At 45.7% G+C, this 25445-nt stretch overlaps 1 protein-coding gene across 3 annotated transcripts in view; it reads right to left on the reverse strand.

The window, feature by feature from the left end:
* The window catches only part of mdfi (MyoD family inhibitor), a 117235-nt gene extending 107777 nt beyond the window's left edge, over window positions 1-9458 (reverse strand). Inside the window, exons 1-2 of one of the 3 annotated variants that reach the window (XM_028796678.2) lie at window positions 8804-9458; window positions 5357-5455 (exon numbers count right to left, since the gene is read on the reverse strand). In XM_028796678.2, the coding sequence (XP_028652511.1) occupies window positions 5357-5444 (88 nt within the window). In that variant the 5' untranslated portion in view covers window positions 5445-5455; window positions 8804-9458. The remainder of the gene's footprint in view (window positions 1-5356; window positions 5456-8803) is intronic. The other 2 variants (XM_051925154.1, XM_028796677.2) reach the window with 2 other exon arrangements.
* Between the last annotated feature and the right edge of the window lie 15987 nt (window positions 9459-25445).

A 25445-nucleotide genomic window follows, 5' to 3' on the forward strand; every position in this document is an offset into this window, starting at 1 on the left:
TAACACGGCGGGTGGCTCCAGAGATCTGGAGAGCCAGGGGTCTATCAGACAGGTGGAACCCAAGATGCAGATATTAACTAAGGGGAACTGTGGGTACAGCCCTGAGGGTGGGCACTATAGTCACTAGGAGTTTCAGACAGACAGACCAGTTGGCATGGTGGGAGTGCAGGTCACACCATAGTGAGCAACGTATTCTGTCAATTCACTAGAGGGTTACAGTGGGGCTGCAGTCTCACAGTTCACGTGGGGGTCTCTACAATCCCATACCTGGAAAGAACGTTTTAAAAAGTGAATTGTTCATCTCTCTGTGCATCTCATCACTTTGATTAGGCAGCCAGGATCATGGGAAGGCAGGAGCAACGGGTGCAAGAATGCGGTTAACTTCAGTCCACCAAAAAAACACCCATGGTAACTAATAAATAATTTGGATTTGCCAGTCTGCAAATCTTTGAAATGTGGGAGGAAGCCAAGCAGCCAGAGGAAATGTCCAATAACACAGGGAGACCAAGAAAGTTCAAAACAAATGTCCCCAGGCCAAGCACAGAATGACCGGGTCACCCTCTACAGGATGGCAACACCATTTGCTGAAAACCAGGGCTGTCCACATTCTATTCTATTAGTTCCAGACACTGGGGTGCTACACTGAGACGGACCCTGTCACACGCTCCTCAGGTGGCCGAGACCTGTCCGGAAAGTCCTGGGAAAGCTGACATAAAAGCAGCGTGGTGGAGGAGCAGACACATCACTTTGGACGTGTCTCCTGATGAGTAGCTGCTGGTGAGTCTCAGATGCGGACCCTGGCCTTGGGTTGGCTCACAGACTTGGGGGACATTATGGCCTATGGGTACCTGAGTGGTGTGGATGACGAGGCCACTAAACAAGCCAAAAGTCCTTTTTATGGTCACTCGCCAGCAGTTGGCATAAAGTAGCCAATTCAGTTCCTCCGGATGTCGGACCCCATGGGTTGTTACATTATGTTACATTGTACTGTACTGGGATGGCACGATTTAGTGGTGGTCAGCACAGCTGCCTCACACACTCGCTCACTGTTCTCAAGTCAAATCCCAAGCCTGGTCATGGTCTCTGTGGACTCCGCACATTCTCCTGGGATCTTTCTTAGTTCTTCTACCTCATACCCCAAGATTTGCAGGTTAGGTCAACTGGCCATTCAAATGTGTGCCCATGTAGGCGTGAGACGGCCCTGTGATGGACTGACACCCTTTCCGGTGCTACCTTCCTGCCTTGTGCCCAGTCCTGCCAGCATAGCCCCCCTGTCATGTTTCAGGTCTCTGTTGTTCATTTTGACTCTTTGATTTACTGAATGTTGTTTAAATGGAATAAAAAGCTGACTGTGTTATGCCACATGTGTATTGTGGGTAGTCTCCCAAAAGACCTATCACCGCCAGGATCTGCCCTGTGCCCTATAAATCCAGAGGGTCTCCCACAGTTCCTGGTGGTTTTTCTGTGTTTTTGCGAGTTACTGGATTTTTGACCCGTTTGCTCTGAGTTTCCATATTGGGACCCTGCTCGCCTGTTAGTTTTAGGTAACTCCATTTTGTCTTTTGTGCTCTACAGATCTTGCTTTTGTTTCAGAGCATTTTGTGGAAATGCACCTTTTGATTTCATTAAGTTATGTGTTTGCCTTTGTGACAGTTCTCCTCTCTAGTGGGCAGGTGAAGAGCAGACTCCGCTCTTTGGCTCTCTCAGTTTAGAAGTCAGCTGTCTTCTGCAGAGGGCCACATGCCGGGCTTGACAGAAGTCACTTGGGGTTTAGTCTGTTAGTGACGAGATCCACATGCTGTATATGCCACCCACGTCCCACATCTCTGTTTGTTCACTTGTTTCCCAGTTAGGCTTAGTGGCTAAGGTGTTGGATTGGGAACCATAAGGCTATCGGTTCAAGTACCGTCTTCATTCCCAATAACATAACCGGCCTGCATTCCAAATGTTACAATAGTAATTAGTGAATAAGTCAGAGCCGAGGATAAGGCAGCAAAAAATGGAAAGCACCGACTGATGACTGACCCTCACATCACCAGCTCAGTTTTGGGTGCCCGTTCTTCCTCATTAATGGAGGCTTATGCCCATTAGCACACCCAAGTGCTTCTAAAGCACACCTCGGACTGAAGCCTTAGACAGAGTCACCTTCTGGAACATTCAGAGCCTGGCAGGGAGAAGCCACACAGATGGCATTGTGCAGGGTAGAGCTGTGCATCAAGTTAAACTCCCTTAATTAACTCAACAACCTTTGGCTCACCTTCACCTGTCGCCGTCTCGTCTCAGACCTGCCGCTCGTCTTTTGCAGTACCAGATTTACATAATCCTCCATCGTACTCATTACTCTGATTAACATAAGAGGCAGCAGTCATAAAAAAAAAAATAAGTTAACGGAAAAATTAAGAAAGCCCGGCTCTTAAAAGGGCAGCCGACCCGTCTAAGCCTCCATATGAACCCTCCTGGTAAAATCAGACATGAAAGGCCTTTTTAACTTGATGTTAAACGACTCCCCGCACCTATAAGATGGACCAGTATGTCGCTTCAGGGCCCACGTGTAGGACTGAGAATTAAAATGAAAAAAGACACTGAGAGATCTGGACGGGCATCTCAGCCAGAGCACCAAAGAGCTTCATCCTGAGGTCACCGAGCCCAACAACCGAAGAATAAAGCAACGGATTGCTGCAAGTTCGGTCAGAGATCACGCACATTCTGTGGCCCTTTCTGGGAGACATCTGTGCTGCTTAGGGAATTTAATTAATAGAGGCGGGAATACTGAAAGGCATCGGCTTAAAAAGCTTCAAGTTTATTTACTGTTACTTTACATGAAAGTAAAGAAGGGAGCTCAGAAAGGCACTATATAAAATACTGGCAAAGAAAGAAAGAAAGAAAGAAAGAAAGAAAGAAAGAAAGAAAGAAAGAAAGAAAGAAAGAAATTTTTTAAAGCATGTTTCAAATTCAGAAAATATACAGACAGTAAAAGTACCTGAACAATTTGTTAATGTCGGAGCGAAAGAAAGAAAGAAAGAAAGAAAGAAAGAAAGAAAGAAAGAAAGAAAGAAAGAAAGAAAGAAAGAAAGAAAGAAAATACAGTATTGGTGAGACTTGAATGCATTTAAGCCAAGTTTATTAAATCGGAGGCGTTTGTGGACTTACAGACAGACAGACAGACAGGTTGACGTGTCATTTATAAGAACTGGGACAGCAGGCGGGTCTGAACGCCACCATTTCCTGCCAGTTATCCTGTAAAGATTCCTCTTGTACCTTCCTTTTCAGTTGTTTTTTATTGTGCCTTAAGAGTGTCCACCATACGAGGCTCAAAAGCCGTGTGTCAGAGATGGTGGTGAGAAGTGCCCCGTCTCTCTTCTTGATTACCTTCTACACCACAGACCCCCAGTGTAATGGCAGCTCGTCATCTACAGAAGTTCTCAGATGACTCCTCCATCGCAGGCTGCACTGATAATGGAGACAAGTCGGAGTACTGGAGGGGTGACAGCATTTTTTTTGGCTTGTGGAGCAGCTCAACATCAACATGATAAAAGAGATGGTGGTGTACTTAGGAGCCCCCAGGGGGAGGAAGTGAAGGTGGTACAGAGCTATAAGCACCTGGGGAGTCCATATGATCACCAGTCTGAACATTTCTGACAACACAGTGGTGCTCACGCAAACTGCACTTTTTACAGAGACTCATGTCGACTGATGTGTGCAGCCACTAACTGGAAATGTTTTACTGGTTTGTTGTTTAATGTGGTGGTCACCTTGAATTCAGATGATAAAAACAAATACATGACTGACCCTGGACTCTCCGGAAGGTGTGACGAAAAACTGTTTAAAAATTGGATGCCATCATGAGCAACTCCACTGATCCCCTCCAGGTAGTCTTTAAGGCACAGGCTCAGTCCTCCACAGTGCGATAACTAGCACCTCCGGGATCATTAGGCAGTTCAACATGTCTTCCAAACGCCCCGACCTCCACTCCGGTCATAAGCTAACAGAAGACATTACTGACTCACTCTGCATACTCTTTAATGTATCACATGTTCTTTATTCTATTGTCTTATACTGCACTTTGACTTGACAGCTGTGTATTCTGCATTTCGTTGGGAATGTGTGCCCTCTGATGGGCTGGTGCCCTGAGCCCAGTGCTGCTGAAATAACTGAATTGGGTAAGCAGGTTTGGAAATCAAGGAATCGATGAATGACTGAGTGGGGTGGAGGGCTGGAAACATAAAGATGGGCCTCAAACTAAAATAATAACAAAAGAAAGAGTGACTACAACTGAAACAGAGGGGACTGTAATGGAGTTTAGTTAACTCATTGTGAAAAGGCCTCACGATGATGTGCACTGCAAAAGTCACTATAAAAAAGTGAGGTCTCGTGGACAGGAGGCACGTGGTTAGTGCAGCACCTCGCACTGCCAGGATCTCAGCTCATCGTCAATGAGCCGTCTGCAAGTTCATCACGAGTCTCTCTAGGCTTTCTTCAGAAACTCAGGTCTTGATCCACATCCGAAGATGGAAATGTTAGTTTAACTAATGAGGCTAAACTTTCAGGCAAGAAAGAAGGATCTATCTATCTGTAGGGCGATAGATAGATAGATAGATAGATAGATAGATAGATAGATAGATAGATAGATAGATAGATAGATAGATAGATAGATAGATAGATAGATAGATAGATAGATAGATAGATAGATAGATAGATAGATAGATAGATAGATAGATAGATAGATAGATAGATAGATAGATAATGCCTTTTATTATCTAACAGACAGACAGACAGATCAATAAACAAAGAGAGCGAGAGGCCCACCCTGGTCTGTGCGGCCCCTCGGTACTTGTAGGCCTACTGAGCTAAGCCCCACCAGTTCATTGCGCTCATTCGGTTTTTCTTATTTCAGTCATTTTAAAGACCTGACACATTAAAGTAATAATTAATTAACATTGGCATTTCACTGTAAATCAGATTCTTGCGCCTCTAAGTGAAAGGATGTTATGAGAAATAAACTGAGCTTTGGTACCGTCCCCCCGCCCCCGTCCCCCATATCCTGTCTTGGGGGATACACGGTTTAATTACATCTTGTCAACTTCAAGCGCCAGGCTGATGTTAAAAGAAGTAACACACATTTCAAAAAAAAAAAATGAAATTGCCACTGCCAGAAAAATAAAGGATATCTAACAAACAGAGCAATTTAGCCAGAATGACTGCTATTAAACTAAAATGCACACAAAAGCAATAATTATGCATCCCAGAATCATGTGCTCACTTAAAAGTAAGACAGAGCCCGGCTCCGGTTCAGGCGGCACATGTGGTGCCCGCCGATGAGGAGTCGCTCTGCCTGCCCCGGCGCTGGCCCCCTTACCTGAGAAGTGGCTGGTCTCTGGCGTCTGGACCATGAGGACATCTTCTTCACCGGGTACGCTTTCCAAATCTCTCCTCTCTTCAGACATCTGTTAGCAAGCTGTGGGAGGACAGGCAGAAGGACGGCAGTCAGTCAACGGGAGCTCCAAAAGTCTCGTGGCATGACAGGCAAGTCACATAACATAAAGTCCTCAAGCCCCCTTAATCCAGTCCCAGTGCATGTCCTGACAGAAGCCCGATGCGGGCAGGATGCCAGTTCATTGCAGACACCCACATCTGGATTCAGGTGGCCTCGAGTTTAGAGTCACCCACACACACACACACACACGTTTAGGAGAAGCCCACACAGACACATGCAAAGTGATGTGGGGTTTGAACAGAGAACGCCCAGTCGAGGAGGCAGCAGCGCTAACCACCGCACCGCCCCTCGTGACGGGCAAATAGTGAAACTCATATCAAGACGAAACCCACAACTTGAATAGAAAGAAGTTGATTTACGTGCCATCTTGGGTCACCCAAGTCCTGATCACAAACCTATCAGCGTTTGCTCAAAGGGAATCGTACATCAGCCGAGCAATTACAGGCGAAGTTCATTCACGTCTAAATATATAAACAGAAATATGGCGAGCTTCTAATTGGTCATTAAATGCTCTGTGAATAATCTGTAAAAATACATATGTGATCATTAACTGTAACCCTATAATTAGGGGATGTTGTAATAAATGTTAAGCCTACTTATAAAGTCATTTTAATTAAAGTTAATGAACGCTGAGTTGTGTGATTGAAACAGCAGCCAGCCAGCACTGTGCAGCGAATCCAAAACGGCAGCCACTTCGGAGCAGCAGGACTACAAATGAACGCGGTGGGCAGCAGAGTGAGCTCAATGGCCTTGGTGGGCACACATGAGGGAGACTGCAGACAGGACTGAGCCGAGTTCAGGAAACTGGCACCCACCTGGTGTGCCACCCATCCACTGCCTATACCCCAGGTCAGGGCTCCTGGGAGCTGGACGTGCCCCCGCAGGGCTGGACGGGGGGAAGCAGTGGATGAGGACACACTCCCCCAACACACACACACACACACACACTTGATAACAATGCTACTTTATGAGCACTTGATCATGCTGCTCAGGGTGCTCTGCATGTGAATTTGGTCGCTTGGGCTTTGAAAAAAGTTCCTGATGTGTGGACAGCACAGAACTCTTTAATGCTGAGTGGGCTGCCTAGCGGGATTCAAGCAGACCAAGAACACCCGAACTGAGCCGGAGCTCTGGTGTGCAGCAGGAGGTCTTTTAAAATCAGGAACCCACTGGTGTTTCACAAATGTTGTCATCTGTCCGTGGCCATTTAGGAAACCTGTTATGGACCTAAATAAATAATCAGCAACGTTCCCTCTGGGATAAGAAAGACCACCGAACCTAAAGATTCTTTGTGGAACCTTCATGAGGAAAGTTCTTTAGTGAACCCAAAATGGTTTCCCCTCAGGCATCGATCTGAAGAACCACTATGGCACCTTTACTGTTTAAGAGTGTAAAATAATTCTGAAAACTGAAGAAAGACCGGAGCCACCTACCACGGGGTGGGTGGGTGACTGAACCTACAAACAGTGAGGAGTGGGGGGCAGCCATGAAGCAGCGGGCATCACCACTGCCACCAGACTGAGCAGCATGTCCAAAGGCACAGAGTGCTGTGGGACTTTATAGGTATTGGGGTCCTAGCCCACCTTTAAGGGTGTTTTAAATATTACATAACTTCTTAGGCAAGCATAGGACCCTCGCTGAGGTTCTCTTGAAGTCCATTTATATAAAAGCAGTTTGGGGTCGTCCCTCTCAGAGGTTCAAGTCCATTGTAAAACATAAAATGTGGTGAAAAGAGGTGGGGGCCTTCCTTGTGGGTTGAAGTTTCCTGATGTATACCTAGAATGGAGTGAAAAGCAGGGGGGTTGCCCCCCCTTGGGGTTTCGACTTCACTGTTTTATATATAAATAATGTTACTGCAGCAAGCAGGAGAAGGGGGTGTGGATAAATAAATAACAATCTTAAGAGGGGCTTGACACAATATACCAGGGGCATAAGCCTTTAAAGCCCCCCCCAATCTGGACACCATTGGCTGTAAAACACACTTAAAATTAAAGGTGCCACAGCAGCTCTTCAGAGCAATGCCATAGGGGAACCAGTTTTGGTTCCAAAAAGACCCCTCCTTAGGAAGGTTCCGGAAAGGCTCTTTTATTTATTGAGATCCATAACATTCTGCTGACAACAAGGAACAGCTGACACCGGATTGGATTTTGGTCTGGCAGTGTGTCCCTGGGATTAACACTTTGGATTGAGACCCTGGTGTCACGGGTTCAAATCCTGCTAATGCCACCGTGTGACCACAGGTCACTTCACCTGCCTGAGCTCCACTTGGAAAAACGAAGGACTTGTAACTAATTGTGTCTCCGATGCTTTAAGATAAATGCGTCAGACAAATGGAGCCTTGTGAACTACCAGTGGGTTGCTGATTTCTAAAAGGACCCTCACTGCGTACTCAAACATGGGCTAAGTTCCCGTTGTCTTGATTTGTTAGTATCCTGCCAGGTAGCCTACTGCACATTAAGGGTTTCTGTTTTGTTTGCATATCTGGAACCTTTTCAAGCCCAAAGAGCCAACTTCATGTGCGCAGAACCCTTCACAGAATGAAACAGTTCTTTGTCAAGTAATGGTTCTACCTGGAACAACTCAAACCAGTAAAGTGCCATTCTGGCACCAGTATATTTAAGAGTGCCACAGCTGTAGGCAGCACAAACCCCAAAATGGCCAGGTGACCATCGGGCATCAGCCTTCAGTGGATAAGGGGGGCAACAAAAGTGTATCAGTCCAAGTGTGACAGCGACTGGACAGACCAAAGCGCCTGGCAGTATCTAAAGTGGCACCGAGGTGCCCCTTTGTGTTAGACAACTCGACACCCGTTGTGTCTTTTTTTTTCTTTGCTTCTTCTTCTTCTTTTAACGGCACCTCGAGGAGCCGAGAGGACCGGGGGTCGCTCTGGGATTCGGGACAGGCGCCCCTGCGTAAACTTTGAGGAGCACGCGCCTGCTGTCTGTGTCCGGTAACAAGCCCTCTTATTCACCGGACAATGGGGTCATTGCTGCCATCACGCAGTGAACCCTCAAGGAGTGCAACGAAAGGATGAGGGTCGGTAATCTGCACAGGACCGCGTCGGTCCAGAAAAGTTAAGAAAGCAGAAAGAAAAAGCCGAGGCACTTTCTCGTCTCAGTGTAAACCTACAAGATTTACATTCACGTACTGATAAACGAGGAAAGACAGCGCAGCAAAGCGCTAAGCGAGCCTCGACCTGCTACTCTGCAAACTTGCAGCAACTTGCCGGACGCGTGAATCCTAAAATAGAAATAAACAGATCGGTATTTATGTGTTGATTAAAAAAATAAATAAATGAAGGGATCTCACCGGTTGAAGCGCGAGCCCTCAGCGGTAGCGAGGTGTTCTCATTGTCCGGAGATCCGCCGGGGATCTGCGGTTGGGCTGCCGTGACTTGAGAAAGTTCAGCTCCGGTGTCAAACTCGAACGAAATCGCGCAGCCGCCGCCGCCCCCCAGTCTCCCTGCCGTGTGCGCTTCCTCCTGCCCTCCTGAGCGGACTCGTCTCCTTTTCTTCGTTTCAATCGTGCCTTTGTGTTGCTGTTATTTCCCCGTGGATATGATGACTTCCCGTGGAGTTCTATAGAAGTTTGTTGTTATGGTGGTGTTGTTGTTTTTTTTTTTCTTTCTGCCCCCTCGGACTTCACTCCTCGGCCCCCTTCTCAGCCTCCCGTCCTCGTCTATTCCGCTCACGTCTCCGATCACTTTTTTTTTTTTTTTTTTGCTCACTCCTTGCTCACTCCTGCTTCGCTGCTCTTCTCTTTACACATTTAGCTCCAAGTCGCCACGACAGGAAATTACACTCGATGCTGATTGCCGCGTTTCCTTCGGGCCACAACTTTGTCTTTTAACTAATCTGTAATTAAGTTGCGAGCGAACTGAGACACAAGTCTGAGGAATTCTCCGTCCTGGCAGCGGGCACCAACTCTGCGGCTTCTGCGCGCTTTCTGTCGAGTCACAAAGTTCCTTCAGTTTCGCCTGTCCTCCTACAGCACGTGCTTATGGGCTGAGTGGCACCGATCTTCACGAGGAATCTCAAGCGTGCCCTTGTCCTACACGGACAAATCACTTTTCATTAAAAATAGTCCATCAACTACCGCTTTTTGCAAACAAATCAGTGTTGGTCATTTGGGGCGATTCATGGAAACCTTTAAAGGGGCCAGGAGGTGGTCATGTCCACTATAGTCATAAGGTGAGACAAGAATGGGACACTGAGATATGAGTGACCCCGGTTTATGTCGAGCTGGGCCTTTTAAAGATTCTGAGGGGTATCTTCAGGCCCGGCCTTAGGCATAGGCGAAGTAGGCGACCGCCTAGGGCCCCGGCGTCCAGGGGGCCCCGGATCGACTCCTTGGTCTAATTTTCACGCATTTCACAGAGCTTCCAGGGGGGCCCCTGGACCCCCCTTTCACCTAGGGCCCCATAATTTGTTCCTGCCATGTTCTTGATGCTGCCAGGACAGCCTGCTTTAAAGTGGGCTCAGCAGCTTTAGTTAATGGGTGGATGTACTTGTAAGACTCAAACGTAAGACCCCAAAAACGATTATGGACAAAGATAGACCGGTGGGGGGGGAGTCGCTCAGACTTTGCATTTATAGGACAGCGGACAAGTCTGGACTTCTGCTTGAGAACTTCATTCCAGTTATCCTATATAAAGGTTCCCCATTGATTTGATATTCTTTATTATTCCTGGAGGGGAAATTGTCCTGCGCCTGACTTTTGATAGATAGAGATAGATAGATAGATAGATAGATAGATAGATAGATAGATAGATAGATAGATAGATAGATAGATAGATAGATAGATAGATAGATAGATAGATAGATAGATAGATAGATAGATAGATAGATAGATAGATACTTTATTAATCCCAATGGGAAATTCACATGAAGGTTGCCTTCAGTTCTAAGATGTAGTATAACCTGATAAGAATGTCCATCTGATGGGACTCAAGCGCTGCGTGTCAGAGGTGGTGGTGTGTGATATTAGGATACCGCAGGGTACCATCCTGCCTTCCTTCTTGTTTTCATTCTACACAATGGACACACAGTGTAATACCAGTTCTTGCTAGACGTTCTCAGATCTTCCATCATAAGTTGCAAAGATAATGGGGATGAGTCGGACTACAGGAGGCTACTGGAGGACTTTGTCTTGTGGTGCTTCATCAATAAGATGAAGGAGTTGGTGGTGGACATCCAAGGTGTAAAGGAGACCTGGAGACCAGTCGCCATCCAGGGGGGTGGAAGTGGAAGTGGTAGAGAGCTTTACATACGTGGGGGTCCATAGGAACAGCAAACTGGGCTGGTCTAACAGCACAATGGTGCTGTATAAGAAGGGCCAGAGCAGAATGTACCTGCTGAGGAGAGCCCGGTCTTTTGAGGTGTGTAGCAAGCTACTGAGAATGTTTTACCAGTCCATTGTAGCCAGCGTGTTGTTCTATGCGGTGGTCTCTGGGGGAAGCAGTCTGAGATCAGGTGATGCAATACACCCGAACAAATGTACAAGTAAAGCCATCTCCATCACAGGACTTACCCTGCACCGGAAGCTTGTGTGGAAAAGACGATGGCGGCAAAATTGGATGTCATCGGGAGCAATTCAGCTCATCCCCTCCAGGGGGTGCTTTCTTGGAGCACAGTCTGATTCTCCCCCATGGTGCAATAAGAAGCGTTTCTGGTGATCCTTTCTGTCTACTGTCATTTGGTGCTTCAGTGCTTCCTCCTAATGCCCCATCCTTCACTCCATCCAGAAGCCATAGGACTCAATCTTCTCAGTTAATTTTAGCATAATATTGTTAGTATCATAGTGGCCACCTGAATGAGACGGAGGGATGGAATTAGCCACCTTACGCTGACTGCAGGTGAGCTGCCTTCAAAACGACAGTTGGCATCTTCAGTGGCCACTTTCACCAAGCTGCTCAGATCTTCAACACACTTTTCCCAGCTGCTTTGTCCACTCTTACTTGCTGCCTCATTCCACTCACCGTAGCCCACATAAGATGGCTAATTCCTTTCCTCAGTCTCAAGCACTGCCTGGGTTGTTACACTGGTGGCGGCTGTGGGACAAGAGGCGAGTAATGACCCTGAGATGGAGGACTGGTTTAGCACTATGGCTGGTAGACCCCTTGTCCCACTTGAATGTCCCAGTAGATGGAGTTTGTGTTACCATTGAGGGTGAGGCCCTGGGTCCGGGATCTCTGCAGCCTGCAGCCTCCAAACTGGAACCCCAAGAACTTGGATCTGACTTAGTGAACGGTCATCATTATTTGAGTCAGATAACCCCCACCACCACCACCAACCAACCAACCAACCAACCCACAACCCTAATTTTAACCATAGTGTAACTGGACTGAACTCTAGAGGTCTGCAAGTAGACTCTTTATAGGCTACCATTGAAGTCAACTCCAGCTACTTCAAGCTCTAGGGTGGAGGCTCCAGGCTGCAGAGATATACAACGCTGAAGCTTGCAGAATGGGGGTTGGCTAAACACGGGTCTAGTTAAATATTCAACTCTGCCCATATAATCCATAGATGTGACACCCCCATTCCACATGTTGACAGCAGCAACAAAGCCAGAAATTGCAATGTGGGTGGACTTGGAAACAACTGGGTGTTCGAGCCATAAGCTACTCTGGTGAGGGAGGTCCACCTTGAAGTCTACAGCACCTCGATTGTTGACGATTAGTTTAAGGTTGGTCCCTGTTGAAGTTTAGCATGGCTTGATTCTATAACAATTAATGTAAGGTTAGTTGGTGGGCTGGTAGTCCCCTTGAAGGCGAGCAGCTACAATGGTTGACAAATGACGATTAACATAAATCAACTGAAGGGTTTGGTGGGAATGTAGCTTCAGCCCTGGTAGGTAAGGACAGTTGTCAGGCTACAGTGCATGTAAGGGCGCTATACCCAGTTACACTATGGTCAGGGCCGTTCTTAGGCATGGGCGAGCAGGGCAGTCGCCCGGGGCCCGGAGACAAAAGGGGCCCCATCATTCGAGGTTTTTTTTGTTTTGTTTAAGATCTACACAAGCTATGTATCTGTACTACGAAGTTTAATGCTAAGCTTACTGCCCTTTCCCGGGGCAGGGACGCTGCAACAGGGAACTTGGGCTTGGGGCATTCGCTATGGCCAGGGCCCTGCGCAGGCGGAGGCGGAGCTCTTTTATGACACACCCCCACAAAAGTCAATAAATAGGGTGCTCTCCATTCCGTTCCAGACCACGGTTGCATCGTGAGAGTGGGCGCGGACTTCTTCCCGTGTTTTTCTGTCGCGTATAATGCTTTCTTCCCTTTGTCGCCTTGGAATTGGCCTTATCATACTCCACTCGTAACTACGTCTTATTCACGTTAGCAGTTTTGCATGTACCATATTAATATCCATCTAGTGCTGCTAAACGAAAGAAAAAGGCAGACGATGTAGCCTTTATTGAGACACAAAAAGGAGCTTTGCTGAAATTTGTCGTGGCCAAAAATGTGCATTCTCCTACTGATTCCTTTCAAAACCGACCAGCAGTAAGCAACGAGCAACATTCACATCACATTCCACAAGAAAATGAGCAGCCAGAAGATGATGTTCAGCCAGCAGTTACTGAAAGTGAAAATGACGAGACAATCATTGAAAATGATGTTCGCCGTGTTGACTGAAACGATCCAAGCATGTGGCCCTCATCCCTCACTGATTCAGAGTGAACCTTCTTGGTCAAAAATGGTCCTTTTATAGATGTTCTTGCAAACGAAGAAAGTCGTCATTTTTCTAACAGTTTGTACTCAAGAAAACTAAAGAACGGGGAAATTGCAGATCGTACATGGTTAGTTTATTGAAAACACAAAAATTCAGTATTTTGTTTTTGTTGCAAACTTTTCTCCGACACCAAAATTAAGTTGACTAGTACCGATAGAAATAGCGACTGGAGACATACGCATAATATTCTCACCCAGCATGAATCTTCTACCAAACACATGATTGCTACTAAGTCTTGGTATGAACTTGTGGTCAGGCTGAACAAAGGAGAAACAATTGATAAGCAAAGTCAGCAGATAATGGAGCAGGAGTGTGAGCATTGGAACAACGTAGGCCTACTACAAAGAATCCTTTCCATTGTGCAGTTTCTTGCGGAAAGAAACATGGCGTTTCGCGGCACAAGTAATCGCTAATGGGAGCATAACAATGGTAATTTTTTAGGCCTTGTTGAGTTACTAGCGCGATTCAATCCATGCTTAAAAGAGCATTTACGCCGGATCACAAATTCTGAGATACACGACCACTATCTGGTGAACCATATCCAAAATGAGCTTATTCATATAATGGGAAATGCTGTTTTGAAAAAAAATCGTGGCGGATGTGCAAAGTGCAAAATATTTCTCGATAATTCTTGACTGTTCTCCCGACACCGGTCATCTAGAACAGATGACAATGATAATCAGAACCGTTAATGTAGGAGTCACACCTGTGGAAATTCAGGAACGTTTTGTCGGGTTTTTGCCAGTGGAAAGCAGGACGGGTCAAAGTCTTGCCGAAGCGTGTCTAACTAAACTCGAGGAATTGGAGCTGTGTCTGTAAAATTGCAGGGGCCAAGGGTACGACAATGGCTCTAATATGAAAGGCCGGAATAGCGGAGTTCAGAAACGCTTGCTAGATCTAAATCCATTACGTCCCGTGTGGTTACCACAGTTTAAATCTTGTTCTTTGTGACATGGCAAAATCATCAATAACGGCCATGACGCTTTTTGGTATATTACACCAGATTTACACACTTTTTGGTGCTTCCAAACAGCGGTGGCAAATTCTGAAAAATCACGTGACAAATTTTACCGTAAATCCCATCTCGGACACTCGCTGGGAGTGTTGTGTAGATTCGGTTAAGGCTGTGCGATTCCAAGTTGCATCAATTTACGATGCATCGACGGACATTTCTGAAAGCTCAAACGACCCAAAGGCTAGAAATGAAGCAACCGCGTTAGCCAAACAACTAAAACGTTATCCGCTCTTGGTGTCACTCCTTATCTGGTACGATCTTCTGTCACAGAACAACGTGGTAAGCAAAATACTGCAAACACAGGACATGCACTTGGACGTTGCTTTGAAGAGCATTGAAAAGACAACTGACTTTTTGAAATCCTACAAGGAAACTGGGTTTGCTGGCGCTCAGGTTACAGCTAAAGAATTAGCTGAAGAATTGGACATGAATCCACCAGAAATTAGCTTTCCTGCACCTGAAAGCTTGCGCAGAAGAAGAGTGCGCAGACAATTTGAATCAAATTTTGACTACGAAGCGCAAGACCAACCAATACTTGATCCAAAGGATAAATATCACATTGAGTTTTTCAATGTATTGCTTGACCAAGTAATATCGTCAATGACTGAGCGCTTTGACCAAATGAAAGGTCATTATAATTACTTTGGTTTTCTTTATAATTATGAGAGAATAAAATGTCCAAGTGATGCGGATTTGATTAAACTATGTTAGGATCTCAATGCGATATTAACAGATGAAACGACTGGTTCCGATATTGATGCTCAGGGCTTGTTCTCTGAATTGCGTATTTTGGCAAATCTGGTTCCTCCTAATGCTTCTGCTCTTGAAACATTGCAGTTTATATACCAGAACAGCTTGCAAGATTCTGTTCCAAATGTCGCAATATCGCCTCGACCATACCAGTTACTGTCGCTGCTGGGGAACGCAGCTTTTCTAAGCTAAAGATAATCATGAATTACCTCAGGACAACCAGGTTACAAGAACGATTGAATGCTTGAGCATTAATGTCCATTAAGCGAGACGTTGTCCAATCGCTTGATTACTCGGCATTAATTAATGATTTCGCAAGAGTTAAAGCGCGAAAAGTTGATTTCGTTTCTTGAGCTTTATTCTGGAATGTTCTTTAGCCCAAGTTTTAATTTGGTAGAAAAAAATGGAAAACGGTATAAAAAACACACTTTTTAATTGTGACAAAAAAATAAACAAAATGCTCTAAAATTTATAAAAAATATGCACCACTGCACATTTTAAACACGCTGGGCTTAGCTACATACCTCCACGCGGTGTCCATTGGAAACAAGTCAAATCTGGCTGAACTGTAGCTATTACTACACGCATTAGGGCCCCCACTGTCTAATTATGCCCAGGGCCCCCAACGTTCTAAGAACGTCCCTGCTATGGTTAAGACCAGGGCCGGATTTTCCTATAGGCTAACTAGGCTTCAGCCTAGGGTCTCAAGATCAAGAGGGGCCTACATTCAAATTGTTGGCAAAATTTTATTATCTCTCATGTAATTTACAAACTTAAAAATGGAAGGTGAAAGGGCCTCATAAGTGGAATAGCCTAGGGTCTCTTGTCATATAAATCCGGCCCTGGTTAAGACACTGGGTTGTGGGAGGGTCAGCTGACCCAAATAATGTCCAGTGTGTAGTGTGAAGCGCAGCAGGACCCAAACACACAATGTCTGTGAATTACAGGTGGAGCTAAACGTTTAACTCCGCCCAGTCTTAGTCACGCCCCTTTTCCGCACACTGTAATGAGGACCTTCTCCAGATAGATACTTGGACCCGAGAGGGTGAGCTCCTGAGGCGTGTCTGAGCGTGGCCCTCTCAAGTTCGGACCGGGGGCGACACAATATGTTTTTAATTGAACTGTCTTGTACTTTGAGTCGGTGTCTGTATATTCTGTTTTTGCTGCGGTCCATATTTGAATTTCCCATTGAGGATTAATAAAACATAACATATCCAATCCAGTCTAATCTAAAAAGTGGTCCCTGAAAGACTAACCACCGATGCCCCGCTTTTGTAGAGTTAAGAAAGTTCGCTGCCTCATCTGATTACTGAAGTGCGACTCTCAAGTTTAAAACTTCACTACTCCGTTAGAAAAAGAGCAGACATCTAAAGGCCCGCGCGCGGCAGCTGCCGCTTACCCTGATTAAAATCATTAAAATCTGCACCTGCCAGCGTGCATGGCGGAGCGAAATATTTAGACACACATCACCTTATCTGGCGCACCAAATTTAATCAAATCCCGGTGGTGCGCATCGACTCGGCTTGTGCTTCCCTCTGTTTTGAAAGGGGCTGACGTGCTTTGTCTAAACAGGCTGATCGATCTCAGGTAGGATGAGGAGTGCAGGGCGCAGGGATTGGGATTATTAGAGCGATCGGCGTGCCTCCGAGCGGAGCCGGAGCGGAAGGGGGGCTGCGGTGGGGGGGTTGTCGGCCCATTACAGGATCTCGCACTTACTTATTTATGATGGATTACAAACAAGAAGTGAAGCGAGGGCCGCACTTTACAGCAAGTGCCAGCATCAATCACGCAAAATTAAGTGACGAGCGCGCAGTACTGGCGGGCAGGCGGCTTACGGGGTCTTTAACTCTTCAGGAAAAAAGAAAAAGCAGAACGACCCTCTCCGTGTAGCTTGAGTTTGAGCACAGCAGCCCACCCACTGCGCACAAAACTAACAATCAGTATAGAAACATGACATTAGTCTCACATTATTATTACTAGCTATCTTGCAAGTATCTTTCTTTATATAAGATACATTTTATTTAGTAAAGCTCTTTGGGTTGCCTTCAATGTATAGCATACAGTCATATGGAAAAGTACGCACACCATGGCAATTGTGGTCTTTTTCAGCATATCTGAACAGTCCAGCAGTAGATCTTCATTTAAGCAGACAAAGGTGCTCTACCTGAATGAAGGACACTTAAAACTGACATGCTGTGTATATTCTCACAATCAAAATGAACAAATTAACACGTCAAAAAAGTCCAACATTAAAATTATTACCACTTCAGATCCATACAATCAGAATCAGGTGTCAAGATGAGGTGCCAATGATTAGGACCACCTTAGGTGGTATGCAGGAGGACATGTCTTATTTAAACTGTAGATACTGAGGGGATCTCAAAGATCTTCTCTTTGTTATTGACATGTGTCGTGTCATCATGCCAAGATAAGAGGGGACTCTGTAAGGTCCTTGGGAAGAAGGTTGTGGATGATTTTGTGTCTGGGGTTTAAAAAGATGCAAATATTATTTGAAATCAATCAGTCCACTGTACGGAAAACATCTGCAAGTGGCATTGATTTCAAACAACTGGTAATTTGTCCAGGACTCCAGCCCCAAAATTTCATTGCAGGATCTGCAGGTACCACTTGCAACACTTAGATAGAGAGAACGTTGTTTGTCCACAGGGGGAAATTTGGCTTTTTACACACCATGGTCTGAACACAAACCTGAATGCCGAAAAAGAAAGAAAACGTCTGCCTTGACAGTCCCAGTGAGGCATTATGCAGACATATTGCTGTTGGTATAAAGGAGCTCCCCATTGTGTTTCTTAGATAGATAGATAGATAGATAGATAGATAGATAGATAGATAGATAGATAGATAGATAGATAGATAGATAGATAGATAGATAGATAGATAGATAGATAGATAGATAGATAGATAGATAGATGCTTTATTAATCCCAATGGGAAATTCACAAATTCTTTACACACTTCTGCTGAGTAATTCGTTGGCTGAAAGTCCTCAGTGTGTCTACAGTAAGATGTGAAGCATTGTTCATAATGGCACTCAGTTTTGTTTTAATTTTCTCCTTCGCTACTAAATACAGGGGGTCCAGACTTCATCCTGTAACTGAGCTTGCCCTTTTAATTAGCTTGTTGATTTGGTGGGCTTCTGTTGAAGTGATGTTACCAGCCCAGCACACCCCAGCGTAGAAAATTACACTGGCCATCACAGAGTTATAGACGATGTCATATAATTTCATAAAGGTTTCTGCTTCAACTCTATGACTCAGTAGCTTGTTTCATATTCCCACAACGCTTTGAGTAAGGAAGTGTTTCCTGGTTTTAGACCTAAATGCCCTCCCCTTAATTTACTTTGGTGATAATGGCACTCAGTTTGGTTTTTATTCTCTCCTTTGCTACTAAATCCAGGGAGGTCCAGAGTGTGTTCCATAGCTGAGCCTGTCGTTTTAATTAGCTTCTTGATTTGGTGGGCCTCTCTTGAAGTGATGTTACTGGCCCAGAGCACCACAGCGTAGAAAAACTCACTGGCCATCATAGTGTTATAGAAGATATGAAGGCTGTTACTATCCACATTAAAGGAACACCATCATCTAATGAAAAAGAGCCTGCTCTGTGATTTCTTGTATAGTTACTGTGTGTTATGACACCAGTCCAAACTGTCATTAATGTGGAGCCCCAAGTACTTGTAGCAGTGCACCACCTTCACATCTACTCCCTGAACAGTGACCTGACATCTTTCGTGCATTGACAGTCCATAACCAGTTCCTTGGTTTTGCTGATGTTAAGTTACAGGTGATCTTCAAAGTTCTCCACCTGACTCCTCTGCTCTGTCTCATCCCCTTACCAATACACCCCATATATGTGAACTCATCTGAGAATTTCTGCAAGTGCCATGACCTGGTGGTAGTTTTAGTCTTTGACATGTACCAAGTGAACAGGCCTGATCCTTGTGGTGCTCCAGTGTTGCCCACATCAGTGCGAGAGACGCAGTCCTTGAGTCTCACAAACAGTGGTCTGCCGTACAGATAGTCGATTATCTGGGACACCATCGACTCATCTGGCGGCATATCTCAGAGTTTACCCCTTAACAGGGATGGCTACGTGGAACTGAAGACACTTGGAGGAATCACAAGACACAATCCTCACAGTGCTGCCCGCTATGCCCAGATTAGAAAAAGCCTTGTGGAGCAGAGAGATCATTACATTCTCCACTTAAATTTTTGTCCGATATGCAAACTGCAGTGGGTCCAGGTGGTCTGCCACAAGAGGACTCATATCATCCAGGACCGTCTCTCAAAGGTCTTCATGATGTGAGACGTTAGGGCCACTGGTCTGTAGTTATTAGGTGAAGAGGCACCTGCCTTCTTTGGAACAGGAAGAATGCAGGATGTTTTCCGCAGGGGCAGCACTTTCTGAAGCCTTAGGGACAGACTGAACAGGTGGAAGAGGACACCACAAAGTTGGTTAGCACAGGCATTAAGACATCGAGGATTGACTCCATCTGGTCCTGCAGCTTTTCCCTTGTGCAGCTTCCTCAGTTGTCTCCTTACTTGGTCTTCATTTATGGATGGTCCACACTGATGGTCAGAGATAGACTTGTCACTGGCCATTCCTGTAGGAGTTATTGATGTAGCTGGGATGGTGTGAGGTGACTGTTCATTGGAAGAAGGTGGCAGAGGGAAGGAAAATCAATTAAAAATTAGTTCAGGGCGTTAGCTTTGTCCACATCCCCTTCTAACACCTGAGCCCTGCCTGGATTGCTCGAGTCCAGTAATGATGCACAGTCCATTCCAGACATGTTTCATGTTATTCTGAGTGATTTTTCTTTCCCACACTCCAGTTTTTCTTTAGCACTTGCTGTGCGCCTTTCAGAGTCACCGGATTTGAAAGCTCTCTTCTTCTCAGTCAGGAGCCGTTTAGCTCCTTAGTCATCGAAGGCTTGTTGTGTGGAATGCTATGCACTGTCATTTAGCTAACGTCATCGGTGATGCAGTGACTGAGGCTCTCAGTGTCATTCCCATGTGACTCGCACATCATTTGGAAACAGTCACTCAGAGATATTTCAGCCTTAGTGCTCCTCTTCCTCAAAGTTCTGTTCATAACCGGTTGCTGTCTAATACCAGGCATGTAGCTGGAATAAGATGAGTCAGGGTGTGATCAGATCTGCCCGAAGGTGCCAGTAGTTTACACTTAAAGGCATCTTTAACATTTGAATACAGCAGGTCCAGCTTGATATTTCCTCGAGTGGAACGAGACACAAACTGATAGAAATTTGTCATAATTTCTTCCAAAGTCACATGGTCGAAGTCACCACATATGGTGACAGGGTCAACAGTGAGTCAACATTAAAGTGTTGGTGACATAATGGTGTGGAGACTGGCTCGGACACAGACAGGCAGACACGTTCATGTCACCCAACACACGTTTATTATACATTATATTTACAGTTATAGTGCACAATCCAGTGCCAAAGCACCATTCACCCCATCAAGTCCTGGCCACTCAACAATGCCTTTCACAGTCTTTTGGTCCGCCTCCACTCCTCTCCAACACGCTTCGTCTTCTTCCTCCTGACTCTCGCCTTGACTGGAGGGAGGCGGCCCCTTTTATGTGCCCCGGATGGGCTCCAGGTGCATCGTTAGGGCCTCCGTAGCCACACCCCTGTGTGGCGGAAGCTCCCAAGGTGAAGCCGGAAGTCCACCGGGTGCCCTCAAGTCTCTTCCCCCCAGTACTTCCCGGTGTGGCGGAAGTACTGAGGGCCAACACTCCCAAGGCATTGGGGCGCCCCCTGGCGGTGACCACGGCCCCTACAGGGCTGAGCTTCCAAGCTCCGTACCCGTGGTCCCCAAAGCCACCAGGGAGGACTCCCCCTCGTGTCCTGGAGGAGGCACAAGCCCTCCTCCACTCCTCCTAGGCGTTCCAGCTGGGGGCACCACAATGGATCATTTCCGTTGCTAAGTCCCCATTTGCTGAAGGAGGAATTTAAACATTAATAAAGATGGTGAAATGTATCTCCATGGGCAAATAATGTGGACAAATTCAGACAGCCAGAATTTCAATGTCTGAATGTTGTTTTAACTGTAATATGCTACCTTTTACACCATTCCTCATTCACATATATGACTAGCCCCACTCCTGTCTTTTTTCCACACCACACTGAGTCTCTGTATGCTTGAATAAGATGAAATCTCTCCAGCATTAAAACACCGTCAGGTATATCAGGGTTAAGCCAGCCCTCCAAAAAGCACAAAATGCCACTGTACTTGTGTGCTCCATGACGTGCTACAAGTGCAGATAGTTCATCCATCTTATTTGAGAGAGAGTGAACATTGGATGGCAGAACTTCTTCGTAGAGTCAATGGAGGCTCTGATCGGGGCTTTTGAGAGACTGAGAGAGGAGTCTGAGTGTCCAGGCCTTTAATGACCTCTTGGGCACAGCCACCAGCAGTGTGTCTGTCTGCGGAGAGAGTGTTGACCTTGTTGAGAGGTTTACTTACCTCAACAGTGACATTCATGTCTCTAGTGATTCTTCCTATGAAGTCAGTACATGGATTGGGAGAGCATGGGGGGTCATGAGGACGCGGAAAGGTGTGTGTGGTGCCAAAGGACGGAGGTTCAAGTGTTTAGAGTCCTGGTGCTTCCTGTCTTGCTATGTGGTTGCGAGACATGAATGCTATCCAGACGAAGACTGGACTCCTTTGGTACTGTGTCTCTCCAGAAAATCCTTGGGTACCATTGGTTTGACTTTGTGTCATATGAGCAGTTGCTCATAGAGTCCCGAATGAGGCACATTACCTGCATTGTGAGGGAGTGTCAGTTACAGCACTACAGCCATGTGGTGTGATCTGGCTGGCAGGATCCTTATTGTTGAGGACCTGAGTGGCTGGACCAGGCCAAGGGGATGTCCATGTAACACCTCTCTGCAGCAAATAGAGGGTAATTTCTGGAGGGTGGGACTGGACCGTGTGTTTGCCTGGGGTCTACCAACCGGGATCCTAATCTTTTTTGTCGTGAGGTGGGTGTGGCAACATATGGTGACTGCAGACCACTTCTAAAACATTTTCACCTTGTTTTCAGTCTTACGTTGGCACATCACCTTCTACGTCTGTGGACAAACAAATCCTGTGGTAAAGTGAAACTGAGCTGCTTAGGTGCTTGCGATCGCAACATAAGTAGTTGATTATGGGACTATTTAATACATCCGATTGTTTATTTTCATAGTGTCTCTTGTGTTTCCAGGTGTTGTAGACATAAGGACGCCTTCAGGTCCTCTTCACCACTCCTTCCAAGTTTGCAGCCTGTTTAAAGGGCGGTTGAGACAGGCCGGCGCCTAGGATTGTGTTGAGTATAAATCCATTTATCTGATTTCTAGTGGCAAGTGACAAGCCAGATCAGATCTAATCTTAAATGAGACTAGTAACTAGTACAAGTTCAGAACCAAAATGGAAAAAAGTGAGAAATATGAAGCTTCAGTACTGATGTTGATGTCAAGTTGGTGTCAAAGCTCATGCATCTACCATCAGAAGGAGACTGCACAAGTGTGGGAAGTGTGCCAGGAAGAAGCCCTTCCTGTCCCAAACCAACATTAGATCAAGGCTATGGTGTGCCATTGAACATCTAGGAAAAGACCAGGCCTTCTAGACAGATGAATTAAAGAGAGAGTTGTTTGGCCACAGTAACAGTAGACATAATTGGCACAAACTGAAGACAGCATTTCATGAGAAGAATCTTATATTAAGCATGATGGTGGAAATGTTCTTGTTTGGGGTTGCTCTGGTGTCTCAGGGCCTGGACAGCTGGTAGTCATTGAGTCAACAACTATGAATTCTGCATCCTATCAAAGTGTGCTTGAGGAGAACGTGAGGCCAACTGTCTTAAAGTTGCAGCTGGATCTTTCAGCACGATGACAAAGCATATAAGTAAATCCATCAAGAAATGGCTCAAAAAGAAGAAATGGAATCCTTTGGATTGGCCTGGTCAAAGCCCTGACCTGAATGTTGTGGGGGTTCTGAAACAGGCAGGACATGCAAGAAACCCTCAAGACATCTAGCAACTGACGGAACTTGTCAAAACTTTCACTGAGTCGATGTCAGAGACTGGTGGGCAGTTATGTGAAATGCATATGAGACACCATTTCTGCTAAAGTGGACAACACCAGCTTTTGAGGCCAAGGAGAGACTTACTTTTTTCCCAGTAGATCTTTACATCTATTGATAATTTTGTTAAGTAAATGACTAAAAGGGCACATTTTACTTGTGTTTTTGTTCATTTGTTCAGGTTCTTCACCTTTACTGGTAGGCCCTGTTTGCCTGTGGTGTGTCCTTACGGTTTCACTAGCAAATGTTGTCATTTACTATCAAGCTGCTCTTTTTCCTCTCCCATCATACACAGTCATGTAAGGCACACATTTACTACACTGTGCAAACCGAAAAGACATCTTGATCAGTGAAGTTAGCACATTTCTTCTTCTTCTTCTTCTTCTTCTTGCCCTTTAGACTGACATATAAATTGACTTTCTGCACATCACCATCATAACACCTTCAGCAAATAAATTCAAGTTCACATTCTTGGGCTTCCTCACCTGCCTTCTGGAGTCGCCGCGAGTTGCTCTTTCTGCGCCTGCTGTGGCCTGCTCAGCATTTTGACAGCTCGCTCAGTCACAGCTACAAAGCAGTGCGGCCCAGCAGTTGGGGCGGTGGACTGGGGAAGAGCAGATCGCGGGTTCAGCTCACTGCACTGGTGAGCACGCTTTAGAAACGGAGAAGCAACAAACCGTTCTGGGATGGTGTTCACTATGGTAAAAGAACTCTGTACGATTACTTTATTGGACAAAACTGATCCCAGGCCATTACAACTCTACAGCTCTAATACAACTGGTTATGTTCCCTTTATTTTTTCCATCTGGAGCACAAGCAGGTGGAGTGATTTGCTCAGGGGTCACACACTGCCAGTAGGGGGATTTAAACCCACAACCTGAGAGTCTGAAGCCTTGACCACTATGCCACACTTGTTAATTATATAAGACCAGTAATGGCGTACTGCATGATAACATGCAGTGAATACACTTGACTTGATCATTTCTAGTTTTCATCCTCTTTCTCTGTATGTTTAACATTCGTTTGCTCAGAGGTTGATGCACTTGCTGCTTCCAGAGCAGCTCTTCTTTTCTCCACCTTAGCGGCCCGCTTCTTCTCTTCTTTCATTGCCATCTTTTCGCGTTAAAACTGATTAAGTCAGTGTTTGTGTTGCAATTACTTAGTACGTTTTCCTTAATTTTTTACTTAAGCTGGCACTAAAGTCTTCAATCTGCCTCAGGAATGATTTAAGATATGAAGAGGTAGGGGAAGTGATGGCGAAGGTAGTAGGGATGAGAACGGCGCCTGTACACATGTGCTGTATGGCCACCCTGCTGGCCGCTGCCGAGAGTTGATTCTACAATAAAATAAAATAAAATAAAATAAAAAGAGGAATAAAAATCATCAGCCTGAAAGCAGACAGTAGCGGTCTCGTAGTATATGAGTACCAAATTTCAGGTCAATAGGTCAAACGGTTTGCAGTGGTGCTGGACAGGTTGACAGACGAGATTAGACAGGAGTCCCCGTGGACTATGATGTTTGCTGATGACATTGTGATCTGTAGCGATAGTAGGGAGCAGGTTGAGGAGGCCCAGGAGAGGTGGAGATATGCTCTAGAGAGGAGAGGAATGAAGGTCAGTAGGAACAAGACAGAATACATGTGTGTAAATGAGAAGGAGGTCAGTGGAATGGTGAGGATGGAGGGAGTAGAGTTGGTGAAGGTGAATGAGTTTAAATACTTGGGGTCAACAGTACAGAGTAATGGGGATTGTGGAAGAGAAGTGAAAAAGAGAGTGCAGGCAGGGTGGAATGGGTGGAGAAGATTGTCAGGAGTGATTTGTGACAGACAGATATCAGCAAGAGTGAAAGGGAAGGTCTACAGGACGGTAGTGAGACCATCTATGTTATATGGGTTGGACACAGTGGCACAGACCGGAAAGCAGGAGACAGAGCTGGAGGTGGCAGAGTTAAAGATGCTAAGATTTGCATTGAGTGTGACGAGGATGGACAGGATTAGAAATGAGGACATTAGAGGGTCAGCTGAAGTTGGACGGTTGGGAGACAAAGTCAGAGAGGTGAGATTGCGTTGGTTTGGACATGTGCAGAGGAGAGATGCTGAGTGTATTGGGAGAAGGATGCTAAGGACAGAGCTGCCAGGAAAGAGGAAAAGAGGAAGGCCTAAGAGAAGGTTTATGGATGTGGTGAGAGAGGACATGCAGGTGATGGGTGTAACAGAACAAGATACAGAGGACAGAAAGATATGGAGGAAGATGATCCGCTGTGGTGACCCCTAACAGGAGCAGCCGAAAGAAGAAGAAGAAGAAAAAAGAAGGTGAAATGGTTTGTGAGCTACAGGTGATTTAAAATCCTGGA

Source organism: Erpetoichthys calabaricus, chromosome 3 (genome assembly GCF_900747795.2).
Source record: "Erpetoichthys calabaricus chromosome 3, fErpCal1.3, whole genome shotgun sequence".
Lineage (NCBI taxonomy): Eukaryota > Metazoa > Chordata > Cladistia > Polypteriformes > Polypteridae > Erpetoichthys > Erpetoichthys calabaricus.